This window comes from Calliphora vicina, chromosome 5 (assembly GCF_958450345.1).
Source record: "Calliphora vicina chromosome 5, idCalVici1.1, whole genome shotgun sequence".
NCBI classification, from domain to species: domain Eukaryota; kingdom Metazoa; phylum Arthropoda; class Insecta; order Diptera; family Calliphoridae; genus Calliphora; species Calliphora vicina.
The window spans coordinates 51946365-51961368 of NC_088784.1; the positions used below are offsets into that span (position 1 = coordinate 51946365).

The 15004-nt window shown below is 27.9% G+C and overlaps 1 protein-coding gene across 1 annotated transcript in view; it reads left to right on the plus strand.

Moving 5' to 3' along the window:
* The window catches only part of Myd88, a 169051-nt gene that overhangs the window by 120268 nt on the left and 33779 nt on the right, over positions 1-15004 (plus strand). Inside the window, exon 4 of the mRNA XM_065511439.1 lies at positions 5573-5741. Coding sequence (XP_065367511.1) covers positions 5573-5741 — 169 coding nt within the window. The remainder of the gene's footprint in view (positions 1-5572; positions 5742-15004) is intronic.

The following is a 15004-nucleotide window of genomic DNA, read 5'->3' on the forward strand; positions in this document are numbered from 1 at the left end:
TTAATGAATCTTAAGTTTAGTAATTAATCTTATACTAATTCTTAATATTAAACAAATAAATTAATGCATCTTATTTCCAAATCTTAATAACGACTCTTAAACTCGAATAAATTATAAAATTATTGGAAATTAAAGTAATGAATTGGAAATTAAATGAATGAATTGGAAATTAACTGAATGAAATGGAAATTAAATGAATGAAATGGAAATTAAATAAATGTATCTAATCTTAACAACGACTCTTAACTCGAATATTTAACAAAAATGTTAATAATAAATTTTACTAATTACCATTTAAAGGAGGTCAGAATTTTAAATCCGAATTCCTTTTGTGCGTTTATGTGAGCTTGGTGAAAACGTGTATCGACATACTCACTGATATTAATAGGATTCGTCCTTGGGCCAAAACAATCGCATATTAAAAGTTTGGTGTATATGTTTCTTTTCATAATCCATTTTAAAATTTATAAAGAATTTATTAAACAAATTTTGTTTTATAAAACTTTAATAAATGTTAAAATTGATTATGAATAAGGCGATTCATATTTAACTTACCTGGAGTCACACCCAACTCTCTCAGCAACTTACGGTTTGTTGGACCCATATCACAAACTATCGCGACTACAGGAAATCCTGCATTACACAACTTCGATATAATGCGTTGCAAAATATCTTTTGTCATTTGACAATCAAAGTTGTAGAACACTGGCTGCTTCCAAGATTTTTTCAAACCTCGAGCCATAGCTACCTGGACATAGTTTGCAGGTTTTCTGACGACGTCATCTGCCGCGTCGTACTCAAAGGATTCCACTACCTTCATTTCGTCAAACGAGAGGACACAAATTTTTTCGTCTATCGACATATCTGTCGTTTGTCGCATAAACTGAATTGATGTCTCTAGAATACCTTCATGTATGTCGACTTTTTGGCACCAACGTTGTAATGTCGACACATGAGGTAGTGGAAATCCTTTTTTGTACATATGGTTATACGCTCTCGGTCCAGATGCGTGCAAACATATGGCATTCGAAATGTCGCTCCACTTCCATTTTATTTTGCCTGGAGACATTAATTTCCTTATCTGACCATCGCTAAAGATTTGACGCATGGAATTTACGGCCGCGTTTGCTTGTGTGAGTTTACAACTCAAATCTTTGATTTCAGTGTCCAATTGGCGTATTTTATCTCTATATTCTTTTGACACCTCGTCAAAAATTGATGGACTAAAGTCGTTAAATAAAAAACAGTATTTAACATTTTTTAGAAAACATTTTAAGTAAAAGTTTCAAATGTTTCACAGAAAAAAGTTTCAACATAAATATGATTAGATTTCATTGGTTTCAATTCATAACATTTATAAATAATTTCTTAAATAGTATAATATTTTTCATATTTTATGTTTTCAAATAAAATCTACACCATTTCCAATTGTATTTCAGAATTTTCCAATTGTATTTTAGAAATTTCCATTTGTATTTCAGAATTTTCCAAATGTATTTTAAAAATTTCCATTTGTATCTCAGAAAATTCTAATAGCAATACCAATGGAAATTTCTGGCATACAAATAGAAATTTCTGAAAAACAATTGGAAAATTCGGAAATACAATTAGAAATTTCTGAAATACAAATGGAAATTTCTAAAATACATTTGGAAAATTCTGAAATACAATTTGAATTTTCGAAATACAATTGGAAAAATGGTGTAGAAGCTTTGAAAAATATAATTTCAATTTCATTTATGTATGTACATACCAGAGCTGTAATTGAATCATTCATATTTGAATTAATTCGCGAATCATTCACACAAAAAAATGAATTGAATGAAATTTGAATCAATTCAAATGAATAAGGCAGAAATGAATTGCAATTCGTTTCTAATTCAAATGAATTTGTTAAAGTGAATTGCAATTCATTTGAATTCAATTGATTTTGAATCATTTACAGCTCTGGTACATACATACATATATTTTTATGTTGTTCAAAAATGTTTGAAAATTTCCTTGCAAAATGTTTTATGATTTTAAGCTACAAAATGAGAAAATATGCCCGAAATTTATTTAATTTTTTTAAGAGGATGATATTCTTTAATGTTTATGGATGTTTTATTATGTGTAATGATATTTCTTATGTTTCAGATATTGTTGATTCATCTTAAAATATTGGCCAATATATGGCTATTATACAAACATTCATTAGATAAGAAAATTATAATGCAATTTATTATTAAATATTTGGGGTATTCAAACGTTCTGCTATTAAGTCATATTGTCATAATGTTCTAATATATTAATTTAGTTTAAACAAATTGTTGTGGATCTTCAAACAAAAAAAGTGTTATTTTAAGACAAAATAATAAACATAGTTCAAAAAGTCTTATTAGTTTAGATTTTTTTGTTTGAAACACAACAAAAAATTGATTAAAGTAAATTAATATAATAGGACATTATGAAAATATGACTTAATAGAAGACCGTTTGAATCCCCCAATTATAAAATTTACGTCAAAAAAGCAAAAATTTCCCTCATGTACAAGTTTATAATTGGTCTGTTCAATAACAAAAAACTATTACGAATTATTAAAAATATTCACAGAAAAATTTGAAATTTGTATTGAAAAACAAAAACAATATGTGATAATTTGTAATAGTTTTTTGTTATTGAACATACCAAATATTTATGAACATGTTTTTATTCTGAATGAAATAAATATTTATACAAACAGTGGAATTGCCCATATAGCTATTATAGTTTCCTAAATATTTGGTTTTTATGGGAGTTACCACGCCCACTTGAAATTTCAAAACAAAAAGTAGCCTACAGTTCCTTCCAGACATACAGAAACATACTGCAAAAAATTTCAAGGAAATCTGTTCAGACGTCTATAGCTGCCTAACATACAAATATACAAACACACATTCACTTTTATATATGGAAGACAGATAGATTACAAAATTCATTTCAATTATGAATTTCTTTTTTCTGTGTTATTAAAAATTTAGTAGCACTTACTCAGTTTGCGTTTCTTGCTCTTTTGTAGTTTGTTGTTGTTGAAAATTCGGAGCGGCAGTAGCTGTAAGTTCTTCCATTGAGAAGAAACGTCTGCCCTCGAATGGCTCGGGTGGTCCAAATTCAATTGGGGGTTGATTTTCGACTGAGGAAGAAAACCACAAGTTTTCAACATTTGAATCTTCCATAGACTCGCTTTGGCAATGCTGTAAGGGTTGAACAACAGTCTGAACAATAGGCTGAACAACAGGCTGAAGAACAGTCTGAACAACAGGCTGAACAAAAGTCTGAACAACGGGCATACTGCTGTGCTCACATGTCATTACGTGTGAGTTAACTAATCTAAATTATAAAAAATAGAATTTAATATTAATTTCACAAGGAGTTATTCTTCTACTTGCCTTTCACCTACTTCGTTCCCCTCGTGATGCACAATTGGAATAGCATTGGGCATTAACATAAAACGGCGTCCCGCAGTTATAACATCAGAAGAAGAAAAGTGGTCAATGCATATTTGTGCGTATGGACTAAAATCCATTTTGCATATCTTGCTCCACTTTTCTCTCTTACGCACGTCTTTTGGAACGGTGAAAAAGGTTCCCCCTTTTTGCATTTTTTTTTCCACACAACCGGCATTGACGCATTTTAATTTTTTTTTTTCACAAAACTTTTATTTTCACAAAACTTTTCACAAATTAATTTTTTCCACAAAATTATTTTATTTACAATTTTTTTTTTCTTCACACAATGTAAACAAACTTTGACAAATAGCTTACAATAAAAAAAAACGATTTTGACAAGATGAAAGTTGTAAACAAACTTGAGCAAAAAATAATCAGCTGTTTGTTTAACGTCACCTTGTATATCATTACGCCATGGGTTAGAGCATTTGACTAGAAAACGAGAGGTTATGTGTTCAACCCCGCTCTCAGAAAAATTTATTTTTTCTTTTTTTCTCAAATGCTGGAGTATTTTCACTATCGAATTTAATAGTGAAGTGTTATGCAGAGTGTGCCAATCGGCCACTTGCAATGACATCCCCGTGTTAAATTCACCAGTCAATAACGTTGCGAGTGGGTTGAAAATTCACTAGTAGTAGTTCTTAGTGGCCAACGAATTCGACGTAGCGGAACTAGTGCAATGAACTACAGGGTATTTAAAAAAATGCAACTGAATACAAGAGCGCATTGTTGGGAAAAATTTAATTTTCTTATACTACCTGTTTCAATCAATCCATTATTTTGTAACCATTTCAAAAGGGTTTTTATGGTACTTGTAAAAATTGCCAATGGAAATTTCATGGAAAGTGTTTTTCAATAGATGTATGTACATAATTTATGATATTTTATGATACTGACAGCTGTAAAAAAGAATATTTAGCTGTAATAATGTGTGGAAAACTCCAAACATGAATGAATGGTAAAATTATTTATAATTATCTAAAAAATAAAAATCTTTAAATGATTTTCTATAATTCATTCCCATATTTTATTCAAGTCCTATTCAAAAGTAAAAATCTACAAGCATATCCTAAAAAATTATAAAATTTTTCGCAACATAAAAATACTAAATGAATTTACAATTAAACACATTTATAAATACATATCTTTCGATTTTCTTACTTCTCCGACATTATTTTTGTATTAAATATATTTATTTCTGCCTTCATCAATACTCCACATGTTCAAAAAAATCTTCGCAAATGTACGCTAAAAAATACACTAAACGTAGTGAATGTGTACAATGTACCGTACCTTATTCGTAGTGTTTGCGAACATCATCTCACAATCGTAGTGTAAAATTTTTTAAAGGTATTTCGTACATTTTGTAGCGAATGTGTATGCGTACTGTATATGAAGATTTAAAGTACAGTACACTAACATACGGTATGTTAGTGTTTTTTTTTCGAACTCTGGCGTAAATATTAAATTAAGAGTTCTTGGCTGACATCATTTAAGTACTTAACCAATGTTCTGCAGTTATGTTAACAACAAAAACATTTGTTCCGATGTTTTATATCGCTCAAAAATAATGAATCTTTAAAAATTATTAAAAATCTATGTCCTTCAGTCTGTAAAACTGCTGACGGGCTTTCCTTGTAAACCTTGTGATCAAACTAAAGGCGATCGGTTTATTATTTCATATACCTCCCATAAAAATATCCTCTCGAACTAGAACTTTAACAATTCAAAATTTTAAAAATTACTTTAACGAAAACGAAAATATTTTTATATTTGAAACGTATACATACTACATGTTATATAGAAATTGACAGGAAATTTCTTTAATTTAACTGATACAGATTTATTATAAGATTTAGTATTAAAATAATGGAAACTGTTTTCTAATTTTTTGTCCCGCGTATTTTTTTTATAAATTTCGCCATTTTTAACCTATTTTAAAAATTAAATAATTATTGACTAAAATTATGTTGTACAGAATAAAAGTAATAAAAATTCTTTTGGTGGAGGGTATATAAGATTCGACATAGCCGAATATTAAATTCTTAATTGTGTTTTATTGTTATTATATTAATTATTGTGTTCTTTTAATATTTGTTTTATAGCTTTGCATGAAGGATCGTGATTTATTAGGCGGAGTTCAATTTGAGCATGTTGCACTAACTCAATTGATCGAAGAACGATGCAAACATTTGATTGTTATATTAACAGAAGAATTCCTAAAGAGTCCAGAAAATAAGTTTTTAGTAAACTATACGCAAGCCCTGCAAATTCGTAAGTTTATTGAATGTAAATTTTGATTATGTACTGAAAAATAATAAGGTAATCAATAATATTATATTTTAAAAATTCGTGAATTACTCTATTGTATAAAATAATATTTATATCGGTTTCATTTATATACACACAGCCTAAAAAATGAGTAAACACCACAAATTATCTGCTTTGTTTAAGTTTTAATAGTTTCGGTTTGTTGGAGATTGCGTTGAATAATAGAAAAACTGCACTGGAATTTCTTTTTTCTGTGTGTATACAAAGAAAAAAGAAATTCATAATTGGAATGAATTTTGTAATAAATATGTATTATTAATCGAACATGACTTTGTTTTCCTAAACTTTTTCATTCAGAATAAGAACATGTTCATAAATATTATAAAATTGTTCATGGCGGCAATTTTAGCATTTTTTGCTAAATGTAATAATATTTTATAATAAATTGCATTATAATTGCATTATCTAATGAATTAATTCATAACTAATTGCATAATAGCCATATATTGGCCAATATTTTAAGATGAATCAACAATATCTGAAACTTCAAAAATATCATTAACCCTTTCGCTACATTGTATCCATATGGATACATTTTAGATTTTTGCACATAACTTCGACAATTATGAATATTTTTAAAAAATAGTCTTTGAGTCTATTTTTGGAATATATTTAGAGATGTTTACAATTTATTTTATTGAATTATCGCTATTCGTGTTCGATTGATAGCAATTTGAAAATGTGTGAAAATAGATTTTTGAATCCAACATTTTTTTTTTAAAAAAGTGCCTTCGATTTTTTGCATATAAAATTTGTAAAAACTATAATTTTGTAATAAAAATTATTTAGAATGCTTAGAAACATATTAGGGAAATATAAAAATAAAAAATATTTTAAAAAAAATCATTGGGGGCTTCAGGATAAGCTTCCAGGACTAAAAATTTAATTTGGTATAACGGATAAACCAGGGCACGTAGGACCTTAATATTAATATCAGCCAATATTGATATCAATACCAACCATATGATAAACTTAAAACATCTATTAACACCTCCAGTTAAAACTTGTAGCGAAAGGGTTAAATATAATAAAATATCCATAAACATTAAGCATATCATCCCCTTAACAAATTTAATAAATTTCGCGCATATTTTTTCATATTGTAGCTGAAAATCATAAAAACAAATAAAAAATGTTCCATGAAAATTTCAAACATTTTTCAACAACATAAAAATATAAATGAAAATTGATATTATATTTTTGAAGCCTTCTAGATTTAATTTGAAAACATAAAATATGAAAAACTCTTACAATACCCACCCGGGTGGTACTGCACTTCTATACATATATCCGACGAACAAAATTTTAAAAAATCGAAAAAACCTTATAAAAAGTTTAAAATGTTTTTATTAAATTATATACACAGAAAAAAGAAATTCATAATTAGAATAAATTTTGTAATAAATATTATTAATCGAACTTGACTTTTTTTCCCAAACTTTTTTCATTCAGAATAAGAACATGTTCATAAATATTATAAATTTTTTCATGACGGAAATTTCTGCTTTTTTTGCATAAATTTAATAATATTTTATAATAAATTGCATTATAATTGCATTATTTAATGAATTAATTCTAAACTATTTGCATAATAGCCATATATTGGCCAATATTTTAAGATGAATCGGCAATATCTGAAAATTAAAAATATGTATCATTAAACATAATAAAATATAAATAAACATTAAGCATATCATCCCCTTAAAAAAATGTAAGCAATTTCGCGTATATTTGTTCATTTTGTAGCTGAAAATCATAAAAATAAATAAAAAATTTTCCAAGGAAAATTGCAAACATTTTTCAACAACATAAAAATATAAATGAAATTGAAATTATATTTTTCAAGCCTTCTAGATTTAATTTGAAAACATAAAATATGAACAAAATCTTAATATTTAAGAAATTTTTTATAAATGTTATGAATTGAAATCAGTGAAATCAAATCATAATATTTACAGTATGTGGAAAAAATAAGTTTCCAAGCGAAAAAAGTATATTGAAACGATGATTTGGATAGTGTTTATGATTTTTTTTTGGATTTTTTTTATTAAAATTATAGTATTTATTTCATTTAACATTAAAAATATAAAAAATATTAACAACAACAATATTTCAATATTTTCTTATGAATTTGTTTAGAGAATATAGATAAAAATGTTGAAAAAATAAGTTTCCATTTTATTTAGTTTAGCAAGTCGATCTGGCATAGTATCTATTAACTTTTGGCATTCTTTAGAACTAATTTTTTTCCAGTTCGAAATGATGCACTCTTTCAGTTGGCTTAAGTTTTGTGGTGCTTGCTCGGAAATGCGAATTTTTAGCATAGCCCAAGCGTTTTCGATGGAGAGAGGTCTGGACTTTGAGGTGGCCACTTTAAAATTGTAATATTTTTCTCAGTGAGATATTGTACAACTTTTTTGGCAGTATGAATAGGTGCATTGTCTTGTTGGAATACAAAATGTTCACCTATTAACCGATTTCCTTCCGGTATTGCATATTCTTCTAATATTTTTAAGTACACCGATGTATTTACTTTTCCTTCTAGTACTACTATTTCACCAGTACCTCTAGCGGAGGGGCAGCCTCATATCATTAAACCTTTCTCAACTGCTTTTACAGTGGGTATAGTGCATTTGTAAGATAAAGCATCACCTGCTTAACGCCAAACGTGAACCATACCATGGGAATATTTTAGTCTTATCATTGATTCATCAGTCCATAAAATATTATACCAAAATTTTCGTGGTTTTAAAACATGTTCTTCATAAAATTGCATTCTTTTCTTCATATTTAATTTGCTAGCGTATGGAATTTTGCGTGCCACTCGACCGTGTTTGCCACTAGCTCTGAGCCTATTACGAATTGTGAATGTGGAGGGTGCTTATTTGCCTTCGTTAAGCAACTGAGATCGAATCTTTGGTACAGAAGTTAGCGGATTTGCCTCAGAGATTTCAAGAATTCTTCTGTCAACTCTGTCGGTGGTTATTTTAGGACGTCCTGGTCTCTTTTTAGGGCAAACTCTGTGTTCATTCTCATAAGCAACAATGACTTTACGGACAGCTGAATGTGATTTGCCAAATTTTTGCCCAATATAACGCAAGTTATGGCCATCTTTATACAGATTAATTATTGCTTTGCGTTCTTCAGTTGTCAATTGCTTGAATTTACCCATTATTTTTTCAAATTTTAATATTTTCTGTTAAAATTTAGAAATCAGTACACAAACTCGAAAAAGTGAATTTTTTGCACATTTGTAAATATAATTGCATTCATTTTTGTTAAACGTAAACAATTACAATTAAATTCGACGAAAATTTTATATAAAATGCCGTCAATGATCAACTGCTGTGTAAATTAATATTCTGGAAACATATTTTTTATTAAAAGAGAATTTGATGTACCGTTATTTTATTTAAAGAGAAAAATTTCTCATTTTTTTCACATATTATCACTGAAATAAATACATTTTAAAAATGCAAAAACATTTTTCAATATCCCAGTTTTCCAGTGCTCAAAACTTCCAAAAATTTAAATATGCTATTGGAAACTTATTTTTTCTACATACTGTATGTTGAAACTTTTTTCTGTGTAGAACTTTAAAATTTGTTCAGTGAGTCTAAATTTTATTTAAATCGAAACAAAATGAAAAAAAATTATTAAGTTAACAAAAACTGAGAGGTCACCCGGGTGGGTATTGGTGAAGCGAAGGTTTAGGTAATTCGCGTCACCGTTTTCTATCATTATATGTTAATTATTTTATTATTAATTAATTTCTTTCTTTATTGAAACCTTTATAAAATATTTACTTAAAAGTATTACAACAATTAACAACTAAATAATTAAAATAAAACAAAGAAACTATGTACTAATACACAGTATTAAGAAAAAATAGTATAAAAAAACTTGTATAAACGTAAATGTTATAAGAAATTTTAAAAACAACCACTAATTATCACTCTTTAATTACAAAAGAGTCTTAGAGCTAGTTTCTGGGGTAATGATAATCTACATTCTTCCTTTAAACCTAGATTAAACTAAAAATTGTGTTTCTTATGTAGTATATAGTCTAGGTTTAACCAAAGACTATAAATATATAAAGATGTTGCACACAGAGAGACAGACGTGTTTTGAATCCGCTCCGTTCTGATTTGTGAATAATTACATTTAGTTTACACAAAAAAAAAAAAAAACTAATTTACTTGCGCATGGACGCCTTTAATTAAAAATATTAAGGCCCTAAAGTAGTATGGAAGTGGGGAGGCAGATGAAAATCTGCGTTCCCATTTATTTTCAGTGAAGAAGAAAATATTTTTTTTGAAATTGTTGGGGAAGAAAATATTTTTTGTAAAATTGCAAACTTGCAGAATGGTAAGAAAATATTTTTTTTGAAATTGTGGGGAAGAAAATATTTTTTGTAAAATTGCAAACTTGCAGAATGGGAAGAAATTATTTTTAGTGAAAATTGACACCAATATATTTATTTTGTATAATACATATGTATGTATGTAGTTATGTTAAAAGTCCATACAAAAAAATGTTTAACAGGTAGACAATTATTTGCGATTTTAATTTTTAGCATGGAGACAATGTTTACATATGTAACCTAAATTAAGATTTTCTCAATTTGAAATATTAAAGAGAAATTACTAATTCTTTGGAGATGAATTTTTTTTTTTTTTTAAATTCAATATTTATCTTTATTCAATATTTAATTTTACATTATATCTTAAATCTAAACCCGCGAAACCCTATGGGTTTGTCTGCAGGAAATCATGATAAAAAGTTTTTGAAACTTATTCAATTTTTAATTTAAGTAAGAAAGATTTGTAATATTTACAATAATTCATTCATTGTGAACTGACAAAAAATGTTTTTAAAAGTTTTTTCCTTTTGTGGGCATTTAGTATATTTAAAAGATTTAGTGGCAATTTATTGAAAATGTTTGGCAAAGCTACTTCAAGACAATTTTTTCCATAGTTGTTGAAAAAGCGTTCGACCTTGAAACGTCCTTCTGCTCTACGTCTTGTATTGTATTGGTGATCAATTGGCTTAAGGAACCTCGGGTCGTTATAAAATTCGATTGCTAATGTTATGCGGTATATGTTTTTAACATTTAATACATGTTGGTCCTTAGCAATGTTGTTGGCATTATCGATGATGTTGTTGTTGGTGTTATTATTTGTGTTAAACGTGTTGACGTTGTTGTTGCTGGTGTTGTTGTTGATGTTTGCGTTATGTATGCTGTTGCTGATGTTGTTGTTGCTAATGTTGTTGATGTTGTTATTGCTGCTGATGTTATTGTTACTGATGTTGTTGTTGCTTCTGGTGTTGTTGTTTATGTTCCTGTTGACGATGTTGTTGTTGATATTAGTATTATGGCTGTTGATGCTGATGTCGTTTATGTTATTGTTGCTGATGATGTTGTTGCTGATGTTGTTGTTGATACTATTAAAGTTGTTGATGTTTGAGTTGTGATTGTTGTTATTGCTGATGTTGTTTTGATTTTTTTGAGAGAACCGGTGATTCTTCTTAAGAATTTTTAAAATACGATCCTGGGTACTCTGTAACAGTCTGCAATGTGTTGCACTTCCCCAGGCTGCAATTCCATGCCTTATATATGATTCTACCATTGAAAAATATGCCTGCCTTAGTACGCTATATGTGGCACAGTTGCTTAAATGGTACATCATATACGCTGATTTTCGAAGCTTTTTCTGAAGGTTTTCTACATGAACATTCCATTTGAAATGATTATCAACATATACTCCCAGGTATTTATATGATGTAACCAATTCAATATATGTTGTACAAGTATCATTGTTCTGGTTGTTAGTGTTATGTAAGCATGTTAGTTCGTGGAATTTTAGCTGGATGTTGTGTTGTTCAAAGTGTGTGGGCTTAATATGCATTATTTTAGTTTTTCTTGAGTTTATGTTTAGTCCATTATCATGGCACCATTTTGTGGCTACATTCAATTGATTTTGCATAATCTCAGTGGCGAGGTGAATGTTTTTGTTTGAAACAACTACAGCAGTATCGTCTGCATATGCAAAAGTTGTACTTTGTTGCATAGCATTGAGCATGTCATTTGCGTATAAAATATAAAGTACTGGGCCAAGTTTCGAACCCTGTGGGACACCATAATCAATTGAAACCTCTTCACTTAAAGTGTTATTGATTTTGATGCGATACGATCTGCAATCGAGATAGCTTTTAAACCATTTTAAAATATTACCTCGTATTCCATTCTTTCTAATATTTGGACAAGTTTGGTGTGAGATAGAGCGTCAAATGCTTTGCTAAAATCAATAAATAATACCAGGCAGTGCATTTGTTTGCTTAAGCATTTATTGATAAAGTTTGCAAAGTTTCCTAAGAGTCCGTTGATATTTTTACCTTTTTGAAATCCAAATTGGTTTTTATTAATTATTTTATACCTTTCTAGGAAATGGTTTAATCTTTTTACTACAATTTCCTCAAGTATTTTTTCTAGAACAGGTAGGATTGAAATAGGTCTGTAATTATTATATTCGGATTTGACTCCACTCTTGTAAATTGGCCTTATAATGGAAGTTTTTAAAGATTTTGGAATAGTCGCATTTTCTAGACTGGAGTTTACAAGCTTTGTGATTATTGGTGTCAAAAAGTAAGCATTGTTTTTTATATCTTTAGGTCTTATTCCGTCAATCCCTGCTCCTTTTTTAACGTTTAGTTTACTTAAGATATTAAAGATTTCCTGTTCATTTGTGTTTTCCATGTATATAGAATTTTGAATTGCTGGTTCAAAATTGTTTATTGTTCGGATATTGCAGCTATGAATTAATTTTTGCACATTGTCCTTAAAATTTATAGCAAAATTGTTTATAATAGTGTTTAGATTATCATATTTGTAATTTTTTATTATTGTTTCATCAATATTGTTTTTCTTTTTACCAACTATTTCATTTATAAGTTGCCACGTACCACGCATATTATTTCGATTTTCTATAAATTTGTTTCTATAGAATTTGTCTTTTTCATATTTTATTTCTTTGTTTAATAAATTTCGATATTTTTTATAGTTATTTTCATAATCCTTATTGTTTCGATTATTTAGCCATTTTTTGTAAAGTTTATCGCGTATATCACATTTTTTAATTAAATTTGAACTTATCCACTCATTTTGTTTTCTATGTTTTTTGGTTTCAACAGTTTTTTTAGATTTTTCATATATTTCGGCGAATTTTTCAGAAATTTTATTGTAAATGTCAGTTGTGTTTGAGTTTTGATCTATTATTTGATTCCAGTTAGTCTCACTTATAAGTTTATTTATTTTAATATTGTTTAAACTGTAACCCTGATAATTCTTAGTTTCCGAACCTGTATTTTTTCCATTTTTTTATACATACTACAAAAAAGAGATTAGTGATCAGAAATCGTTGTTGTTATAATTGAAGCCTCTGCATTAGAGCTTGATTGTTGCTTTTTTATAAACATATGGTCAATGCACGTGCTAGTATTTTTGTTTACATCCTCACGTGTACTCTCATTTATCATGCATTGCAGGCAGGGCTGCCAGATGAATTTCGGAAAAAATCGTCAATATCCCGATAAAAAAGAAAAAAATCGTCATTTCAAATTTTAAAAATCGTCAAAAAATCGGAAAATTAAGAAGTCAATATTTATAATAGTAGTTTTAAATTTTTATTTAAAAATTAAACGAAAACATAACAATTCAAATATGTATAGCGTTTTCTACTATACAAACAATATTTCTTAAAATTAAAGTTTTTAAATAAGAGATCACAAAAATATATAAAGTAAAGCACTACTTGTATTTTACAAATAAATATCTGAATTTAACATATTTATTAATTCTGGTTTAACCACAATGTCAAAACAATTTAATTTATTTAGTTTTAAATAATCTTTCGAGTAAAGAATTCCTTCAATAGATTTATTTTCTAAAGAATTTCGTATTTTTGTTTTATTTATATTTACTTGACTGAAAATTCTCTCGACGTTTGCCGATGAATGGGGCAAAGTCATTATATTTTGAATAAATTTTGTCAAAATAGGAAAAGCTCTTGTAGAATTTCCATGTTTTATTTCTGAAATTTTTTTCCAAAAAATACATAAGCTAATTTCGGTGTGTGTAAACAATGATTTGAAATCTAAAAGTTTTAATTCTCGGAATTCAGAATCTAAATTTTGGTTTTCATTTTCATCAATCAAATGAGGAAATTCTTTAAGTATTTCATAAAATGAATTACTACTCTCTTCACTCATAATATTATAGGGATTTATTATTCTTAAACTCTTTAAATTATTTTCAAAATCGAATCTTTTTAAAATTTGGTTACACAACTCAATATAAAAATGAATGCAATTATCAATAATTTCAAAAACATCACTATCACTTAGTTTTGTTTTTGAGATAATGTCTTTAGCATATACTCCTAAATATACTTGATTGTGTTTCAAAACATTGTTGGGGTCTTTATAATTTATTAAATGTATTTGATCACTTTTTGACATATGATGTTTTATAAAATTGCTAATGATCGTCTTAAAAAGCCTTTCCATTTGTAAATGCATATTGTGGATTTCTGCATTTTCACTTTGAAATAAACGATTTATACTATTTATAATTCCAAGTATATATTTTAAAAATGATAAATAAATTAAATTTGTTTCATTTAAGTTTTCAAAAATTATTTTAGAGGTATCAATATTGTCAACATTAGCCGCAAACGAGAAATAAATTTTCAAACATTCATATAACTCTAAAATACGTACCACAACCGCCTCCAAAGATAGCCATCTAGTTTGACTAGGATGTAACATTTTTTTTGGCTTTAATTCTAGCAATTTTTGGATGTCATTAAATTGATTACACCTTTTTGGGCTGTTTGACAAGTAATTAAAAATATTTCTGGTTAATGTTTCAACTGAAGATGGCAATTTAAGACACGAGTATGATGCGCATAGTGCAAGGGAGTGACAAATGCATTTAATAACAAACAATTCAGGAATGTCATTCTTTAGTAAAGTTGCAACAGAATTCTTTTTTCCTGTCATGACTGCAGCTCCATCAGCTGCAAATCCAATCATATTTTTCTTATAATTAATATTATTTAGCTTAAAGTGATTTATAATAATTTTATAAAGGCTATTAGCGTCACATTGGTCCACTTCCAATAGTCCTAAGAAAAGATCATGTATTT